Here is a 21703-nt window from a genome sequence, read left to right on the forward strand (position 1 = left end):
TTAGGGGTATACTCAGTAATACAGGGTTCCGGATTGGTGTTCTGGATTTTATCACAATACATTGTACCCCTAAATTCAGCAGAAGCCAGTGCAAAAACAAAATCTGCACATCGAGCACTTCAGGGGTACAGGAATTCATAAGCTCCTATGCATTGAAAAACCTCCTCAACATTACTGAGAAAAGACTTAAAAAATCATTTGGAGAAAACAAATCGTTCCAAATGCTCTGGCTAGCTCCTGCACACATCAAAACAACAAGAACTGAAATTCACGTTCAGAGGGTTGAAAGTTATACAATATACTTGGCAAGAAAAGGCATTGAAATCAATAAACAGTGAAGAAAAAACATTTTTAGAAGTTACATTTACTAGTGTTATCCATTTTAAATTTATGAATACACTTTTATAATTTATAGATTTTATTTAGTAATAACTTTAGATAATTGTCTTGTACTTTCTATGGAACTCTACATTGCCTAGTTTATTTGGATCTAAAGTTTTACACTGATCCATGTTATGGATATGACAGATCGATGCATTACCAGGAAAAACCAAGTCTTTTCAGTTCTCGACTGACTTTCTTCTGTAAGTCAAACCAAAGTGTCTTCAAAACCAGGGCTTTAGTTATAAAACGGGCACTGAAAGTTGGTTGCCTTGGAAAACACCTATTGTTAAATTCTTAACAATTATTAATTATTAAGACAAACTTTGTTTCTTATTTGTAAGATCACCGGAACGCTCACTGCACATATGATTACATATGATAACAATGCAGTGTGATAAGAGGTTTAGGTTGTGCTTTAGCTTTGTGTACTCAAATTATAACTGTCAGCTTCCTGTTTTTAGGAGACAAACCTAGCTCTAGAGCATGGGAAACCTTCATACCGTCAGCCATATATTTTTACTACATTGTGAAAATGTATCGTAGACTCTTTAAACTAATTACATTTACCTATTCTTGAGATTTTTATTTTCACATTTAATATATTTGTACCACAATGATACACTTTTATGTAGCTTTGAAAACCTAATGAGAAAATCAAGGAGGATCTTGGAATTACAAACAGGTGAGAAATGGAAAGACATCTGACTGCCTTGGCAAACAAACCAGTTTAAAGATGCTGCCTCCTTCTTGGCTTTAAATAGTTGAATAAAATCATGCTGGCTGATAATAGAAATCTATACAAAAATATCATACATACCTATCCAAATACATATTTCTAATGATAAATTAACTGACATAATTCATTGTATGTTGTTTTAAGATGACTTGCAATCCTTGAGCTTGATTTGACCACTCATTTATCACACAACATGATTGTACCCTCTACCCGAATCTTGGCATTGTCCTTATTTCATAGCATGTAGAAGATAGCTGCCTAAATGCAAAAATAACAAGAACCAGGCTTTTCTGCATTTATAGATACTGGTAAAGACCTCTAAAATAAAGCGGTCGTCGGGTCACTGAACTTGACATAACATCTTTAAAATGGGGCTTGCCAAAATACCAGATAAACACAAAATGCTACCTTTGTTAAGAGAAAGAAAAATAAGCTTATTCGTATCATATGGAGGGACTGTTACCAGTAGCTACTCCATACTACAATATGCACCAATGATAATGCTTTACCAATAATGTCGACGTCACGAGTTCTGATTCACGACTCCTTACGTAGAGGACTGTGTCATTGTTAAAAGATGAAGAGAGAGGTAGATCTGAAGTCACAATTAAAGAATCATTCTAGATAACTGTGATAAAAAAGAGCAAATAGCAAAATATTCCATGGAACGAAAGATGATCACTGAATCAGAATGTATCCTCAATAGAGCCGGGATGGACTGCTACATTATTCTCTATTGCAGAACTGTATTGCTCTGGATGTCCGGTGTGTAATGGCGAGGCGGCGGTCGGAGAAGGTCGCGATCGCCGCCGCCGCAGTTTGCCAATGGCTTACTTTCGCAAGTATCTCTGTGCAAGGATAGCAGCGTCCAGCGGACTGACGGGCTGGGCGTCGTGTCCCAGGCGTCTGACGGGGGGGATGTTCCCAAACTGCCGCTTGTGGAGGAAGCTCTTGGCTTCGTGAATAGTGTTTTTCTCTTCCGCGAGGATCAGCTGCTGCCTCATGTAGTTCTCAAACTCGTACTGCGAAGACTCTTCCGTCACCTTGGCCTGAAGCGTAACGGGAGCACAAAAGAACCTCTTCACCCGCGAATTCAGGAAGCTTTGCACAAGTCACTTTGAGTGGCTAAACAGTCATGCAATTAGAGCTGGCAGAGAATAAACGTAGTCAGGAGTGGTGGAATGATTCAGCTTTCACTATTTTTTTTCTCAACAAAGGCCTGATAAAGCCTACATTTATTCTGTTGTATGTATGAAACTGTTACATTTTGGGGAAAAAAGGCAATTGTGCAAATTTCTACAATTTAATATTTTATTCTAATATATTTAAATATTACCAACTTTAACTTTTATTCATGAAAACGTCCGGCCTTGTCCGTCCTTGCTATTGCATTGATTTACCACTAGATGGCAGAATACACCCTGCTCTACATCCGCCATACAAGTGTCCAGAGCCCTGCAATGACAGTCTATTGACCTGTGATTTCTTTTTGTACTCTTATCTTACCTCTTGAAGATGTTCGGGATGGTTCACCTGATCATCAATATCTGGCACTACCTGCAGCGGGCCACTCAGCGAAGACATTGACTGCCTGTAAAAGGTGCAGGGGGCACAAAGATGGGAGTTTTTGATCTTTAAACGTTTCTTCAGCAGGAGGGTTTCTATTCAAGGTCAATGCAGCAGTTTTTTCTTTAACTTTGTGTAATGTTATTAAAATTTCAAGCAAGAGCTGGATGAGATCTGAGATCAATCCGCCACCAGAAACCAAATGAGTTAGGTAGGCCAAATGGCCTTTCTTAATGCTCTTAATATTAAAAACTCAACACACTACATGGGAAATCCTCAAAAAATGCATTAGTAGACTATTTCAATGTTCAACGTAGCACTGTTCAAGCATACTCATCGCCTATGTGCAGATGCTGGCTTCCAGTGAAGGGAGTCCTTACCACGAGGCAATGATGCTGCTGAGAGACTCCAGGACCTCCGCTGCTGTGAGCCTCTGCTGTGGGTCCAGCACAAGCAATTTCCGAATAAGACACACAGTGTTGTCCGACACGCGGCCATCTCTGCCAGGGACAGACCACGAGAAGCATTGGCAACACAAAGTTACACAAGTCAACCTTAAATGCACACTGTGTTCATTAAAGAGCTAACAAAATCCAATGGCAGTTGTATGGCATCAAGCAATATGTAATGTTATCTCAGGAAACAGTTCGTCTAAGTCAGAATTCAGAGAAGTTCAAATGAAAGCGACAGATGAAAACACCTTTGCAAGGTTAAAAGTCAAGTAATGGGTGCATACTCTGGGATGGTGTATTCTGCTGCTTTAATTTTCCTGAACAGCTCTTGAGGTATGCTGTCGTAGAAGGGAAACTGGCCATACAGCATTGTGAACAGCACCACCCCCAGAGCCCACATGTCGCTTGGCTTTCCACGGTATGGCCGACCTGCACGGAAAGGAAGAAAAAGCAAACAGAATTTTTATTTTCAAGTCAACAGATACGTCTTTTTTTTGCTATCAATATTAAGAAACAGCAGTGAAACAATCCGCTCCTATTGAACTCGGCGTGTTACTCCTTCCCCAAGACTTGCCTAGAATTTCAGACACATCTAAGACATTTGAAACAATATTTATATAAATCGCTTCTACTGGGAAATTCACAAATTGAGTTTCAACAGATGATTTTTACACTCAATCGTGTAAAGTGATGAACTATGTTTCTTAAAGGAAAAGTTTTTTTAAAGATGGTCAGAACTTCCTTAGAACTTCAACAACTACCTTTTTGAATTCTACAACTCAAGGCTTTTGCAGCAGACATTCTGCAGCAGATTTTCTCAAATACAAGGCCTTGATCATCATTAATGATATAATGAGACATTTCTTGTCACATGCCTTCCACCCAGTGAACTGCAAATTCCTATTTTTCCATCTACCCCTTTTAATCTACAGTCATAAAGGGAGCAGCAACCACCTATTTTAAACTGTTCCTATGGGACATCTATTCCCTTCAGGCACTGAAAAGCTGCAATTCATTAACATTGTAAGGATATAGGAGAAGTTACTCAATTTAAAGAGAGAGGTCAAAGATTATGGTCAACATATAACAAACAAACGTAATTTAGTTTTCCCAGTGACTCATTTAGTGACTCACCGCTACAGCATTTATTGTTCTGAAGTCAAGATCATTTAATTTCTGCAGAGCTGAATCAAGCCTTTTCTTTTCAGACAAAAATATCTGAAGCTGCTCATGACTTTCTATTTGCACTATCCCTACTTAACTTTTCTTGACTCTCAAAGATTCAACATTTCAGAGTGCGCAAAGTTAAAACTTGATTAAAGTGCTGCAGTAGAAGACAAATGTGCAAAGAAACAATGTAGCTTTTAATTGCAACAGCACCATATTTACTCCCCTGGACCATTAAATTCTCATTACTTGAGAAAAACAGTCTTAAAAAACCTCAAACACTGCAAAGACTGCACTCGTTGACTTTTACTAAGAACTCCCCCCTCTAAGTCTCCAGAGTTGTGAACACTAATTTGCTGAATCATTTCACAGGAAATCTAAACGCTGTCTTTATCTTTTAAAAGCATGACATCACTTCTCTTATGCATGGATTTCTGAAACCTGAGCGTTAGCTGTACAAGCTGAGCTCTGACTTCTTTCATTGACAAATGTCTTTCGGTTTCTACAATAATAAATCTCAGTATGGATGCTCTCCCTCACCACTGAGCACATCTGGGCTGATATAAGCTGGGCTTCCCCGCTGGTCCTTGAGAAGGTCGTCCTCGCTCACTAGGTGTTTCCCCAGGCAGAAATTAGTGATGGTAATTCTGTGAGTCCTTTAAAACGAAAGCAATGAAACAGTCTGATGGAGTGAAAAAAGGAACCGGCTCACCAACGTGGATTTAACCAGGCTTTTAAGTAATCATACTTCGGGTTTCTTGCTTTCAATGTTTGTCAAAGTGGCAGCACTTAGCAATTTAAAATACATGTACCCTTTAAAACTAATAACGTAGGCTCCGATGCAATAAGACCTGAAAAAAAATTAAATACCCCTAGAAAACAAGAGCATTTAACAAAAAAACATTCCCCTAAAGAGGCTCTCGCCGTGTGACTACACTAAGAGTTTAAAAAAAAAGTCAGCTTTACAAAACAGTTTATCTTTAAATGCAAAAGCTCCTAAACCTCCAGTCTGACAGAAAAAGCAATTAGGTGTTGGTTTTAACAGGTGTTAAAAAGTTGCCTTCAATCAATTTAAATTTAAAAGGTAACGCTTCTGCAAGCTTCCAACCCAACCACAAGTTTATGTGGCCATTCTGCCTTAATGTGTGACTAGGGGGTGGGCTGGAGTTTTGTGTTAATCTGTGCCATCAATTCAATACTGCACAAAAAGGGAAGCTCTACCCACCTGTGCAGTATATATAAAATATGTGCCAAGCATAATGCAGGTACACTTTTTACAATTCTGACGGCTGTAGATACATTTCCTTGAGATGAACATTGCTAGGTTGCAAATGTGAGGCCATGCAGCTCCTCTTGTTTACTTGAAGTGTACTGATTCAGTGTTCACTACCATGCCTTTCTATGGGGTTGACTGTCAAAGCCTTTCAGGACAGTACATACTTGTAATCCCGAAAGGCACTGGCAAAATCAGCTCCCAAATTTACAGGATTTTTTCAATCTTATGGCAATATACATATACACACACAGAGACTGCTGGTGTGCTAATTAATGACATAGTTCAGGTGGGGAGCTGCGTCAGCATGCGTAGGCTGCAAAGGAACAAGTAACAGGTTTATTCCATGCTGAAAAAAAAGAAAGAGAACACAACGTTTCGGCCGTGGAGCCTTCTTCAGGTGAAGAAGGCTCCACGGCCGAAACATTGTGTTCTCTTTCTTCTTTTTTTCCAGCATGGAATAAACCTACTTCTTGTTCCTAATTAATGAAATGTCTGTGAAACAGATTATTCAAACTTTATAGAGTGAAGAAAAAAAACAAAAGACCACATTGACAAACAGATGAGTCACCATATGGCTTCGGTTAAACAACTAGAATGACTAATACTTTGATGAACAACATATAATATTTTAAACCAGACTGCATGTATAGCCCAAACGCCCAAAGGGCTCAGATTACACAAAGTTCCATACAGCCAGATTTCATGGAGCCTGCTTTGAATTCACATAAGTACTCTCGAAAAATACTTTGACCTGTAGCTCTACAACAGGGCACTTGATTATAACAAATGCATCAAAATCTGGAATGCTGGATCCAATTTATAAAGCTAATATCACACAAAAATGAATCCTAAAGCCAGCAGAGGTTCTGCAAACAGTAATTGGGCATCTAAAGGACAATATAAAGCCAGATCACAAAACAGAGTAACATGAAAGGAGGACATGTGCACAGCTCATAAGCAGGAGGACAGAGTTCTGTGGCACAACCATGTTGTGCAGTACACTAATGGCAATGACACATAGCAGCCTGATTTGATCAAACATGAAGGATAACAGATCCACATTTTGCACATTCAGTTCACATGGAATGAGGTAGATGACCCTGTTCTAATTAATGTCAGATCCTTGCTCAAAAGGCCTTGACCAACATGGAAAAAAAAACAATCTGGACATTTCCAAATGGGGCTCCCTGTTGGGATATCCTTTATATGCGCGAGAATGTTTTTTGGAATTGTAATGCTGAATTTGATTGCAAGTTTTAGTGTGCAAGAAATGACATGGGAAAACACTTCAGTTCTGCTTCACTGCTGCGCAACCCACATGGTGTGCACAGATGACAGGAAACCAGAAACCCCACATCCCCATATTTAATCAAAGATTTAAAATAAATAACCTAAAGGAGACAGGCCTGGCCCATTAAAGCCTTTCCATCAATTTGTAAAAACAACCAGTCTGGCAATTTGTTATTCAATATATAGTTTAAGCAGACGAGGATATAAATAAGAGATGACGCTGCAAACACTAAAGCACAAATTTCAAAGAATGTACAGTAAATTCAGTGTTGCATTATAACAAGGTTATTTATTTTGAACAATGGAAACAATTGTTTGGAATGCTGACAGTAAGCTACAGTAAAAACATTAACAATTCAAAAGTATACGAAATTAAAATCAAGACATTAAACACAACACTGTTGTTGCATGTAAAGAGCCACAAAACACAAAATGCAACAACCACAATATTCCCTTGTTTTTATGGAATTTGTTTCACAGTAACAAACCACACATTTTGTTTGCAACCCCTGTGTGAAAAGAAATATTTGGAGAAACAGAGGTGTGAAGAGCCTGCGGGAACCCTCCCCCAGATTTAAAAAAACCCAATTGGAAGGGATCTAGTCAAAACTAGTTATCACCCCATTTGGAAGAGTCATCACAGCAGGAGGAAAGCCAACTACTTAAAATCCAATTCGGTGCTGATAAATAGGAGGGGTGGGGCATCCTTACTGGTGAATGACTGACAGTCACTGTGGCGACACTTTTGTTATTAATCTCCACAACATGAAAGGGGCTTGCATCGTAAAAACAACCAGCAGTGCAATCGGGTCTGACACCAACGCACATGTTGTCCCCAGGCATTAATGCACTGGGCCCTCTGAATGGTGAAACTCCAGTTTTTTTTTTTCCTTTTCATGTTGCAGTCTGTACTCCTGCTTTAATGACGACGGTACAAGAAGAAAAAAAAGTAAATACTGTCTTGCGTCAGCAGCGCTTGCTCTGGATGACTCATACCCTCGCAATGGCTCTCCTGGCAGAGCTCTATTGTTTCCCTGGAACTGTGCGTTCTGCTACCTTGTCTACTATGCTGCCTTCATAAGACACTTTCAATTTCAAACCACATATGCATACAAAGAGAAATCGGCAGCAGACAAGAGGAAAGAAAAAAAGATGTTCTGCGTTTATGTGCTTTGACAGAATGTCACGCTTCACTCTTTACCCTTTTGTTACTTACTGTAAGGAATTACTGTGAACGGAAAAGGCTTTTTTAGCACTGATGCAAAAAAAACATTTTGATTCAGTGCTACATTTATATATTTTCCTGGCTTTAATAGGAATACTTTCTAATTCACTCTGTCTTACAATCTTTTAAGTTCCAAGCATTTTCCATACACACGCTTGCTTCAAAAGTGAGTGTTTTGTCTTGCATTTAATGCATTTAGAAGGGATATTAAAACGCAAAGTTTTAAATCTATGACAAAACTGAGCCAGAACTGCAACACTTTACTGAGATTTATTCAATATTACTTCTTTATATAACATTTAGATAGCTTGAGAAGCAAATGCAGCAATGCACAGCAATTTTAGCATTCTTGGAAAACCACATTCAATTAAAATAAACTTTTGATCGTTTATTTTTTGTTAATCCACGATTCATATGACAGCTAACCTCACGGCAGGTTAAGAATAAAATCAGTTCAGACCTTACCTTTTATTGAGCACCATGTTTCCTAGCTTCAAGTCTCTATGCACAATATTCTTCTGTAGAAAATGGAGAAAAAGGCTGTCACACTACACCAAATAAAAAAAAAACCTTCTCCATCAAGGTAGCATTTCAATGCACCAGAGCAGCTTTCCAACACAGCTAGTAATATATACTGACTGAACATGGGACAATCTGCATGTTTCACTATCCTCTCTGTTCTGACCTTTCCTAAATGCATGGTATCTTTTACTATTCAACCACATGTAAATAGATGACCTGCATGACAGGCTATTTACAGTTTTCAAGCTTTAAGCCCCCTTCTCAACAATGGTATCAGCTACAAATTAACCTGTTAGTGTGATAAAAGGCTAAGAACAATAATGTTACCTTATGCAATGCTTCGACAACTCGTACCACATCGTAGAATATTACAATGGTTTCTCTCTCGCTCAGTCTCTTCTCCTTAATAACATAATGCTGGAGGTTGATGAGGTCTGCTGTTTTGTCACTGAAATCGTGAGCGCAAAGACAATCAAGAACTAAACAGATCCGCTTCTTCATTTTTCGGATTTTGTTGGCTTCGTGATCTTCAACAGTCTCGTAGGCTCGATCCTGCAGGTCAGAGTGCATGGCAGTTTTTTTTAATAGTGTTTTCAGTTAACCGTTAAAGACTCACAGTCATAACTGTAAAAAAAAAAATCATTTTGAGAAGAAGTTTATGTTCTTCCTTTTCACAGTTCACTGAAAAAGTCAACAGGTGACAGTTACCTTACAGATACGAGAGGCAGTAGTACATTATCCTTAACTAACTGGTGACATGCAATTTATTATTACATTTTATGCTCATTCCAAAAGAAATGGAAAGGTGACAGTCTAACCTGAGGTACTCAGAAAAAACCAGGAACCACCTCTTAAATCCAAGACTCTTTCCCATATATTTGAAACACTCTGGAAAGTTTGCTCCTGAAAGTTCCTAAATATAGTGGCACTGAACACGGCGAGGGGGGGGGCTGGCTGGACTACACATCTGAAATTCTAGGCCATCAGAATTTCCCTTTTGATTAAATTAACTGTAAATTGTTTATCAGCAGTCGCACTGTCCCTCTTGTTGCGGGACGGCGGAGGAAGTGCAGGAGAGTGCGCCGATCGTCTCTCACCTGAAAGAGGCCATGATGGTGCACCACTCCGTCCTGATTGTGAAGCAAAGACAGCAGGGAGTATTCCGTGTGCAGCAGCATCTTTCCTTGACGCTCCTCCTGGGTCTCCCCTCCCTTGTCAATCCTTTCTTCCAAAGTGAGGATCTGTGAAAAGAAATGCATAAAACATACATGCTCAGAGATGGTAGCAATTTATGTTAAATGGTTCTAGACAGGAGCAATGCTGTGATTCCTGCAAACTAAGATTAAGACTCACCTTTAACTGATAAAAATCATCTGTGCCATCTTTTCTTGCCAGGCATTGAACTATACTTGGCACTGGAGAGTTCCCTAATCGGGGTCCTGAGAACAAAAAGCAAAGATGTTGCATTGAGTAATTTTCAACACACACAACAGGTGCTCAATACATGCAATCAGAAAACAGTAGAATGCAATTTCAAGACCTACTTTAGCCTCTAAAAAGGAAAACGTAGATGCTTTATGATATCTGTATAGCTTCAGAACTAAAATGATAAACCATTTTCATTCTTTATGACAATTGAGCTTCAAGTATTGAATTGCATAGAACCACTTCATTTTTTTAGCAATCTAAGAAGTGGCACTTAAGAATGACTGACTACTAGCAATTTTATTCGCAGAGTCATTGTACCTTGCAAGAGATTCTTTATGAGTCTCTGTGTTACAGCCTTTTGAGGTCTTAATTTTAATCACATTGTTTTATTATCCATAAATTGTTATAACTGACAGAAAATTAAATGACTCCAGTTGTGACTACTTCCTTTCCTCTATAACTTGTGATAATGATCTTTGATTAACTATTTGAAAATAATACATAGACCGACAAATAAAAATGACTAATTTTTGTAAATTAAAAAAATACAAACAGACCTAGCAGACACTGTACCATTTCCATAAAAGCATACTAAATTCCATGACCAAAACCACTGGGATATACACAATCTTGCACAATTTTAAAATCCCCTTAGCAAACAGAACTGATGGAAAAAAACATCCACCTTCTTACCAAGAATAAAGGGCCCGGCTCTCTTGGCATTATTTCCTGATATCCCAGAACAGAGAACTTTGCTTGCTCTGGCGGACGTCTCTCCTGCTCCCCTCTCCGATGCCCGTCGCTTTGACATCCTCTTAAAGCGCTGAACGGAACACAAGGACAAGACCTTAGCAAGCCAGAAGCAGCAGGCATTACATGTACTGTCTGCCACATTTCAGTGCACAAACCATCTTCCAGAAGAACACTGTGTACAGCCGTTGCCTGGCAGTACAGCCCCTGCCCCAGTGATGTGTAAGAGGAGGTGCCTCAGTTACACAGTATTATCAGCACCCCCCCCAACCAAGACAGATTATCTACATAAGCATTCAGTAGTAGTTAACAGGACATTGGAGGTTAATTAGCAACTGTATAGGACTGCTGGAGGTGCAAACAAACCCTGTAACACCCAGATTAAATCACCTCCAGCAAGAGGGAGCACAGGCAGCGAAGCATCAGCATGGAGTGACTGCATTGTAAATGGGAATTTGCTCTCAACCAACACTGTTAAATTGAGGACTGAAATAAAAAAAATGTCACTTTCTGAAAAAGAAAAGGACACCTTGGTTAGTAACTGGAGTGTGGGCAGCTGTTAAGTTTCTGAGCAAACGGAGCAAGCAGATATTAATTCTGTGCTGGGAAAAAGTAAAAAGAAAAAATATTTCAACTGCTGCAACCTGAAGAAAGCTCCAAAGCCAATGTGTTCTGTTCTTTACTGTGTGAAAAGATGAGAACTTTTGGCCCATTTAAAAAGAATAATAACAATTGAAGGCTGATTTTGAGGGCCATCGTCTTTACAATAATGCATTGAGAAAAACAAAATCACACTGAATATTCAGCATTATTGTGATGTTTTGCTACTCTGTGGTGAATTTAATCTGTCAATTTTATCTGATGATCTATATTACACTTTCTGTTACAATACTTCCTCTTGCTCTTAATGCAATTTCCTATAAACACAATCTCTTCTGCGAAAAGTAAAACTCACAAATCCATTACACTGCCAAAACTGACCAGTTTTTTTTTTACTTATAAAAAATGCCACACTACCAGTAAAAAAACGAACTTTCCATTCAAATTACATTCAACAGTTCCAAGTACACCATGTAACAGAACAGCAAGACTTCTTAAATGCTCCTAATTTTAAGTGGCCAAGTTCTTGCTCATTTTAAACTTGGACAGAACAAATGTGGTATGACAACAAGCTCTTAGACACTTTCTATTTTTGCACACAGAGAAGCAACACTTCAGAAAGGAATTGCAAGACTGAATTATGACAGGGTCATCTTAAGAAAAACATGATTCTCTCTTGCAAAGCACTTCCGTTTTGTTAATTTAACAGATTTCCAAGTACAACACAAACTCAATACTATTGCTCTTTTTTAACAAGCACAAGCACATGCTTGCAGAACAGGTCACTAATCAATCATTTCAGATTTCATGACAGAATGCTATAGCAGCACTTTAATGTCCTTTCTTTATCTGCACAGAATATTTTCTTTTTTAATATGGTAAGCATCATTATATTTTAAGAAATTTCTTTCTCTGTTTAAAATGCAGTTCCCATAACAGAGAAGTTAGCACATAACCAAGAGCAGTGAATCACATCTTCCCTGCAGGGTCCCGGGGGTAAAATCAAGAGTATGAGACTGACGAGACAAAACAAATATGATGCTTCAACAACTTGTGCTTTCTAAATTTTTAAAATATTCGATTCCTAATAAAAGGTCTATCGTTTTTATTTTTGAAACTGCCTATGTAATGCAGTGATGTACGAAAAGATCTTTAAAATAATACTTCCTTTTGACTCAGAACTATGAAATAGGGTGCATGCAGCAGTGAACTAAGTGGACCACTTTTTTAAAAAAAATCACACACATTTTTGGGGTTTTGGACTACATGCGCCAACACAAAATAATACAGTTCCTACACTAATGGATGACAATATATCAGACCATGTTGTGACACAACATTCCATGCCACCAGTCAGCTATTTTTGCTGTGTGTTTTAATGAGGGAAATCCCTAAACCGTGAACTTTACACCACACTGCTACAGTGCACACAGCAGGAACAGAGAATTGCTTATTACATAAATATAACCAGGAAAAAGGCCTGGAATGCTGCTTGCACATCCTCTCCCATTAACCACAGACCTGGCTGTTGCTTAAGCTTGGGTACTGGCAGCACTGGTTATATTTACACGTTGCTACGTAAAACAGCATTTTCTCAACACAGACACACTGCAGTGCTATAAAGGTCACCAGAGGACTAGTCCATTTGTGGTCCACCAGCATGCAGTCAGGACTCTTTCATCTTTTCTTTCTAGATATGAGCCATGCCACTTTATAGCACCACGCTCAGCATTTTCCTTTTCTGTTGTATCTCAGCTTGAGAGCAGATAGCAGGCTAAAAAAAAACAGATTAGAGCCTTTCCCTTCTAATTCCATAATCGCATGATGGGAAAATGGCCTCTGGATACATTCAGAGTACAATTCCCTTGTATTTTTGCAAAGACCAGATTAAAAATAAAGGAAGTACCTTTGTTCCATGTAGGTCATTCAAAAAACAAAAACACTTAAATATTCACATGAATGAAGAACGAGTGGTACTTGAATCAGCATTTTCACCTTGTCTCTCTTCTGCTTCAGGTTACAATAATGAGACTGGGGAAGGCACTTAGTACTTATTGTAACTGCGATCTCCTCAGAGACTCAGGGTTTTAAAACAGCAGTCTTAGCCAGAAGGGAAAGTTTTAGGCAAGCAAACTAAGGTATAGACTTTGTTTTTAAATAGCGTTTATGTTAACACTTAGACTGTAGTCCAGCTAAATTTTATGGCTTCATATTCTATCAATGAATAAAATGTTACATTTATAAATGTTAAACATCATGCATAAAAATAGCATCAAATAAAGCAGTGCTAGGCACAAAGGCGGCAGTTTTAATGAATTGGATCAAATTTGTCCACCCTCAATTTATAAATGGGGAGAAATTACTAATTGCAGAGGAGACAGAATAATGCTGTTGTTTAAACACATCTTGCGTGTGCCTCTCAAAAGCTGTAAATCTGAGATGTTATCACAACTGCAGGACTGAACAGCAGCTTTCACAATGGTTTGCTTTAATGACAAATCTTCATGCAGGCAGGGAATATCTTGTTTCTATAACACTATGCTACTAGTACGATGGTTCACCGTTTAGCAGATAAAACAGGTTATGACAAACCTTCACTACGCTGGAGAGAAAGCCTCCAAGACGTGTTTGCAAAATTTTGTAATGCTCAGAACCAAAAAAAACCCACCATTATAATTCTGTATAAAACGAGGAAATTTGCAGAACTGCACCCAAAAGGTGCATTTGAATTGAATTGGTAACCACCATTTAAATACAGATGCAGCCTAGTGCAAACAGCACATAAGAAAAACAGAAACATTCTCGCATCAGGCGATAAACGGAGGAACGTGAAATGGTAAGTATAGCGCAGTGTCTCCCAGTCCCTCACCTATACACATGCAGCGACCGATAATCGCATACGGAGAGAGAGACGGTGACAAGTTTTGAGAACAGGTCAGAATCATAGACAAATTTAACTGCTTCACCACATTCCAGACATGCAAAGACAGACATTTAAGCTTTATCTGTGCAAAGTGAAGTGTCTTTAAATAGTTGTAAAAGCAGCACTGGGCAACAGCAAGTCGCTGATGTTCCACCCACTGCTATCATTCTTAATCTGCTTCTAAAAGGCCAAACCACCCCCACCGAAACAAATCTGAAAAATGTACTGCACAATAACAATGACAGACTCGTGTAGGCAACACACTAAATGAACACTGTAACCAACAAGATGAGCTACTAAAAGCTTTGGAAAGAGCTCAAAAACGGAACCTGTAAATCCTCATCTTTTGTGTGCATACTACACACAGGATTTCCAAAAGAGATGACATACATACCGTAAAATCACAATAGCTAGATTTTGTATTCAGTTTTATTTTAGTGTGGTGTCTATTAAGAGTACAGTAACCGGATCGGTTCCTACACAGAGGATGAGACGATGTTAAAACACAAACCGTAATGCATTGGTGCTTTAAATGGATACGTATCCTGGTGTCATTTGTAAAAGCATTAACACATCAAGTAAACTCGGGGAAGATACATTTTGATAAATAGCTGCATATCTACCAGCAAAAAGCTTAGGCCCACCACATCGAAAGAGACATTTTGGCTGAGGCATATTTTCTGCATATTGATATTTCGGCTGCTGTGTGATATGACTGATAGGGGGGGAAAAAATGCACGCATTAAAGGGAAATAAAGCAAGCGCAAATGTGAGAGTGCACGACAAACTATCAATCACAGCTAACACTTCAAAAATAGTGCTGTCAGCTCACGAACACATGCCCTCACTCCATCAACAAACGAAAAAATAATGACGTGCACATTTTCGGTTTAGGGTGAGGACATACAACGTGTACCGGGCAGGACAAGCGAATGCCCAGAAAATCCAGCACTAGCTCTGAACGCCCGCGCTGATGTATAGGCTATTTTCTGCACCAGATTTAAATGCAAGTCTGAATTTTAAGATAAAGGAACTTCAGACTTCAATCGAAAGGCTTCCCCCATGCCTTTTTGGGGGGTAAAACACGTTCACCTCACACACAAAAGGTTGCACGCTAACAGCAGCTCTCTCCTGCCCAGTGCACCTCATTTCCTCAAATTAAATGTAGGGGGGGGGGGGGGACACTGTGGTCGAAGGAGGTACATAATGGAAGACCACAGGTCACTGTCGCACTAATGACTGAGCAAACAAAGAGAATAAGTTCCGTCGCGGCGTTTCTGCACCGTCAACTTATTAGACACCGATCTGACAAAGAGTTGAAACTCGCACACCAGGCCAGGAAGAGGGACAGGGAAGTACAATTCAGCTTTACTGTAAGGACACGACCCCTTTTGTTGACTGAAAGAAACTCGAAGCCATTCCGACAGGACACCATTTGTCTCCAGTCCCGTCCGGGCTCGGGGCTACTCGCCGAGAGGACACCACGCGTTAAAAAAAAAAAGAGAGTAAGAGACACGACCTGCCCCCCGAAAAAAAAAAAGGTTCAGACGACTCATCATAATAAAATGATTATTTTTTGTTTTGTTTTACGAGGACAAGAGCCGAATACCAAGCCCCCTGTCTTTTACAAGCAAGACCAAAACAAAAACGTACCGGCATCCAAACAAAATATATATATATATAATCTTGAGAACCAACCAACCAAAATTAAAAAAACAACAGTTTGAACAGATCATGAAGGAAAATAAATTACAGGAAACCGGCACAATTCTGCACACGGCGTAGTTAGGTCTCTCAGCACGCATTTTACTCTAGTTAAAATCCGTTTAACTTGACATGTTATGGCAGTCAGAAAACACCGCCTTTCGGTCGCCCAACACAGTTTTTAAAGCCACAGACTAACTAGGCCCTTTAAACAAAGTACAGTAGTAGTGTGTTTCCAGTTCTGAGCCAGGGCAGCCGAGATCCTTGATCGACAACTTACCTTATGCCAAAATACAGCCGGGAAAAAAATCTCCTCTACAACAGAGGCATTCTTCCTGCTCTGTGTTCAGGCACGGTGCACTGAGTTTTACTTTCCCAACGCCACCAGCCCGTCTTTTGTAATTTCAGAAGTTGTTTTATTATTACTGAAATGAGCAAGCCAGGAAAAACCTCCTCTTTCTGACCCTCTGATCACATCTTTCCATAGCAGCACCACCTGACAACGGAAATGACGCACGTCTCCTGAATGACAGCCTCGCTCAGCCAATGAACGAGCGGCTTCGGTCTGTGACACTAATGTAAAAACTATGAGGGTTTTTTTTTATGCCTTCCTTGTAATGTAGCTCTGCAGGAAAACGGGATATTTAATTTAAAGGGCAGGCTAAACTGAGCGGTCTGTCTGATCTTGCACAAGCGCGTTTGCATAAAGACCACTGTTGCAAATGGATTACTGAAGATTACTGTAATATAGATTAGTGTATATCCCTGCATTTGTTACTCAAAGGGAGGTGCTGTCTACTTAAGTGAAAAAATGTTCCGCTGTTTTTTTAGAGTGGATATAGTACTCTAAATGTACCGATTTAGAAAACGTCATCATATTGTACTCAATAGTGAATCTTTCTGACCCACAATCGGATACTTCGTTAAAGGCCTTTTCAACGTATACGTATTTTTTTCTCTGCAGAGCTAGCTGTGAATGATCTGGAAAAAAATAGGCAATGTCATAAGAAAAAATGTAAACCAAAATGTAAACCATCTGATAAATCAGTACGTTGTGTTTCTGCAAAGGAAAACATATAACTATAATTTGCGCAGGCCAACCAACGCTCTTTGTCTATGACCATTGTCTTACGTTTTTAAAAATATAAGCACAAATGTAGATATAGATGTGTGTGGAATACGTCCGGCGCATTTTAGATTGAGTGATTGAAATGGAGAACGGAATTTAAACAGCGAACAATTTGTACTTTCACATTTAGATAAAAAAGTAACACAAAACTTGAATGCAAAAAGGCTGGACAAACAGGCGCCCCGTTTACTCTGTGACTGCATTTGTAATAGGAACTCTGACTCATGTTTCATGCAAAATTACAATCATGAAACAGCTTATGCAATACTCCTAATAGGTAGTGCTATACTCTCCTCTGAGAGAAACAGCCATTCAAGACATGGAGCCAAATCCATTCACTCAGACGAATACAATAAGCATGATTGCAATCATGGAACGTTAGCTACAGTCATTATTAGGATCTGGTCCTCCACACCGAAGCAAATCTGACTGACTGTGGTAAGTATATAGAAGGTGTGAAACTTGTGACAATGACTTATTATTATGGGTCAGGAGGTGCAGAGATGTGCTTTTCTAAACGCATGGCTACTGTTTTGTTCTTGTGAAAATCAAAAGGAATTGCAAAGAATCAGATTCATGACTGGTGATTGTGAATATTTTACATAATAACTATAATACATTAAATGTCAAAAAAACTTCAGATGCATCTGTTCTTTTATATAACTTGTGTAGCCTTTCTATTTTTAATGGTAATATAAATCGATCCAGCCTGCCTCAAGGTTATTGATAACAGGACATTTAAGTATGCCTGTATCTCAGTGACCTATTGCAGGTTTTACAGATCTATTTCAGTGCTCTGAAGTTCATAAAAAAAAACTGGCAGAAGTGAAGCTGACAGGTAATCTTGAATGACACAGCAGCTACTGACTGTGGAACTGCTGTCTCAAAAATGTTTTAACAGGATCTCCCACTAGGCCAAATATAGCCCCTCCATGCAGAATAACACCCCACCTACAGTCACAAAACAGTGGGCAGGTGAAAAATGGCAAGTCCAAAAAAAAAAGGAACAGCCGTGCTATTTTCAGCCGGTTTTTCATGTCCTGCGTGATTCAGTGCAACTCTTCTGTTCAGCCACATAAAACGTTTTTCCACTGCAAGGGTTAACACATTAGCCATCCCACATCTGTGAAGTGGAAACTATGAATCACAGTCAGAAAGCGCCCACAGGTGAAAAAAAAAGCTAGATGCCATCCGACATAAGTTCAAAGACATAAAAGCAGTTGTAACCACACCTTTTCTCTGGTCTTCTTTCTATGGAATTACGCAATTTGTATTGAACATTAGGAGAATATTTATATACATGTCCACCGACGTTCCTGTTTAGAAAAGTACCCTGCATAACTAGTGGCTGTGAGCCTGCGTCAGCAAGAGTACATTACAGAGTGTACCAAAAAAGTTATTAAAATGTGGCACATTTCACCTTTTTACAGACGCTTCGCAGCAGATCTTCAACTTCACAGCTCACTCTGTTTGAAGATGAATGGTAAAGAAGGCTAGATATTTGAAAAGGTTCTTTAAATGAATACTGCAGGAGTTCCCAATGTGTTCCCTTATTTACCGGCTATTTCTTTTCAATTTTGTATTTGGTACATATTTTAAAACTTGCTTTCAGCTCTTAAAACATTGAATGGGACTTGCAATTGATATCAATCCTAGGTCAGCTTCTGACTTCCAGGGGTGAGCTTCCAGGGGTGAACCAACCAATTGCAACCACTTAGAATAAAAAAAAAGTTTGGCCATGAAGGAATGAGTGTGAATCAAATCTCGGCACATAATAACAAAAGGTGGCATTTCGGCCTGTGTAGCCCAATTGGTAGTTAGTAGTTAATGAATCCAGGGATCTCATTCTCGAGAGGATGAAGAACAGAACAAAAATACAAACGTGGACTGTACAAATTGAAGTGCAGCTTTGGAGACAAAGCTATTAAGAACTTCACAGTAACAGTGGGATAATAGATGTTGGGAAGCAAATGGGTTTTATCCTTTCAGATGAATAATTGACCTGAGACAAGGCTATACAAAATGGCTCAGAATGCCCTAATGCTACGATTTAAAACACTCTGGAATATTATACAGAATCATACTGGCAAAAACAAGAAAATGGGTCAAAGTAAAGCACTTAAGAATACTATAGCACTACTAGAAAATGAGTTTGGGAAAATAATATTTAAATTGGCACAAGCACAATAGCATACAGGGAAAACATGTTAAGTATTGCCATATGAGACTTAAGGCTTTTTTAAATGTGATTTACAGACCCGTAGTACCTTCTAGAGCTAAAAATGATTGAATTGATCTGTTTGACCTTGGGAAAAGCTTCAGAGAAGAATAGAAATAGATGTTAACAATGAGCCTGTACCTGGGCATGCCAGATGTAGGGCTTTGCTATGAGGCAATAGTGACATGTTGCAGTAAGGATATCTTTTTACCAACACGTTAAGGAGATATTGCCTGTTCATGTACAAAATATTCATACACAATGCTTCTATTGTCCTTCCCTGTTTGCTGGTACCATTACCACTTTGTACCCTAATCTTGGCATTGAAGCTAAGGTAATCATCACAGAAATTAAGCAAGATTGAGACTGTTTATTACCACATTTGGAGGACAGTAAGAAAAAATTGTTGGAGGCACTCTACTAAACCAGAATTTACAAACCAAAACCCCAGGACAAAGACAGGGACACTGATCCTTTTGAGGTGCTTTAAGTGAGACATTAAACCAAGGTCCATAACTATTTTGTCATTAGAAATCCCATGGTACTGTTTGAATGAATAAGGGTGTTAACCCTGTCTCCTGGCTAAATCACACTCTGGGCTTGCACAAAGAGCCTTACCCCAAGTTTCTTCTTAATTCAATTGGTGATAAAATTTCTCCCTTCTCCATCTGATCTGCTGTGCAGTGGACATAGTGGCGCAGAAAGACTACCACTATCCAAGTGGTGCTCAATTCAGAGGTGGCCCCTTCTATATGTAAAGCACAGTAGGATTCTTCAGGATGTAATTAATGATGTAGCCAAAAAGGCTTGCTGGCTTCAGCTGAAGTTCCATTCGGGCATGAATTCAAATGTTTTTTTTTCATACCTGACTTCTAATTACTTACTACTGTGGAAAGACCCTGGCCTTGGTTTCTTTTTATATCTTGGAAACAATGACCTGAAACAGCCGTGTCCACCTGCTGTTCCCCTCTGCTGCACGGATAAGCCACTCTCGTCCAAATTATCAACACCAGCTGTCATTGGAAGGCAGACAGCTGCAGCGCAGTGAACTGTTCCTGACACTTGAAAGATAGTTCAAGAAAGGATTCAGCATCAGATAAGACAGGAAACATTCAGGTTTAACATCAGATAAGACTGAAAACATTCAGCCACTAAAGCCCATAACTTTTTTTGGGCAGTATTATGTGTTCTTTCTGGATTCGATACAGGAGTGCTGACTTCAGTGAGGACAGAGGGGCCAATTACTCTTCCAGTTCTAATTTCCAACAGGGAATTAAGGAACAAAATCCAACTTTCCACTCCAGTGGATAAACTTGAACACAAAAGAATGACTTGATAGAAGTCAGTGATTGTAACCATCCACAGGAATGGTAGCTACTAAATTTTAGGTTTTAAACTTTTTCCTTATACTTTGCCACTCTTGTGAATGGCCACCTGATTCCAATATTTTTCCTTGACAATCAGAACCACAATGTCTACCGCTATCGAGAGGTCCAGGCGATTTCTGGTAGCTGCATCTGGTTGTCCTTGATAGCAAGAAAAACGGCACACAGTTGAACAGTCTAGACTGAGAAGCCCCTTCCCAGATGCAGCCCCCCACACCAAGCCCACTCCCACGCTATGTGCAATGCCCTGGCATGTTTTGACTGTGTGGTATGCAATATTTTCGTGGCTTGGCAAAGGAATCAGGGGCTGAGTCAAGCTCAGACGCCTCAGTTTCTCTTTTACTTGATGGCAGACTGCACTCAAATAACCCAGGTAAGTGTGCATCGTTGTCATGGAAACATTCCATTAATGGCAGGACTTCACTGTTTTCTGAGTGGGTGGGAAAGCGCCACGGGCCAAAAACAGTCTGTGGTTGGAGAAGGGCTAGGAACCGTCTCCTGTGTTCAACCACTCCTAATGGGCTTTCTGCTCCAAACACTTTCCTGCGATTTGTTAGGAGCGCCTTCGTGTTAGTTTGGAGAAGCACCTGTCAACGTCTGTTTGACTGCCTTGAGATGCATCCCTACTTGGCATGCAAGACTGTCTGAAATCCAGTCCAAAAGATGGCAGCCAGTTACTGTATTTCATGTTTTATAGCTCAAGGCTTTATTGTTTTTGTTGTTTATTGCTCTTACTCAGTGACAAGGTGCGCTATCATTTGTTTACATGACTCAGTAGTTGAGATCCGGACTGTGCGCTTCCTGGAAAAAAAGAGGTTTACGTCCATGTGTACAATGTACTTTGGTGCTTTGCCATTCTGGAAACCACAGCGATACGAGACACTCATGTTTGCACTGGAAGGCATGCATAAACAAGGGGTCAAACAGCCTGATAAAAACTGAGCAATG

General features: G+C 39.5%; 1 protein-coding gene across 1 annotated transcript; it reads right to left on the bottom strand.

Moving 5' to 3' along the window:
• Nucleotides 1–963: 963 nt before the first annotated feature.
• On the bottom strand, nt 964–16518 carry stk40 (serine/threonine kinase 40). The gene is made up of 11 exons (XM_088933096.1): nt 16304–16518; nt 10740–10869; nt 9972–10057; nt 9716–9859; nt 8946–9170; nt 8562–8614; nt 4846–4961; nt 3423–3567; nt 3067–3186; nt 2627–2711; nt 964–2169 (listed from the first exon to the last, which is right to left on the bottom strand). Exons 2-11 carry the CDS (start codon nt 10855–10857, stop codon nt 1951–1953), a joined length of 1311 nt encoding a protein of 436 aa, XP_088789222.1. The 5' UTR covers nt 10858–10869; nt 16304–16518; the 3' UTR covers nt 964–1950.
• Nucleotides 16519–21703: the final 5185 nt, after the last annotated feature.

The sequence above is a fragment of the Atractosteus spatula genome, chromosome 14, assembly GCF_055471065.1.
Source record: "Atractosteus spatula isolate fAtrSpa1 chromosome 14, fAtrSpa1.hap1, whole genome shotgun sequence".
NCBI classification, from domain to species: Eukaryota; Metazoa; Chordata; class Actinopteri; order Semionotiformes; family Lepisosteidae; genus Atractosteus; species Atractosteus spatula.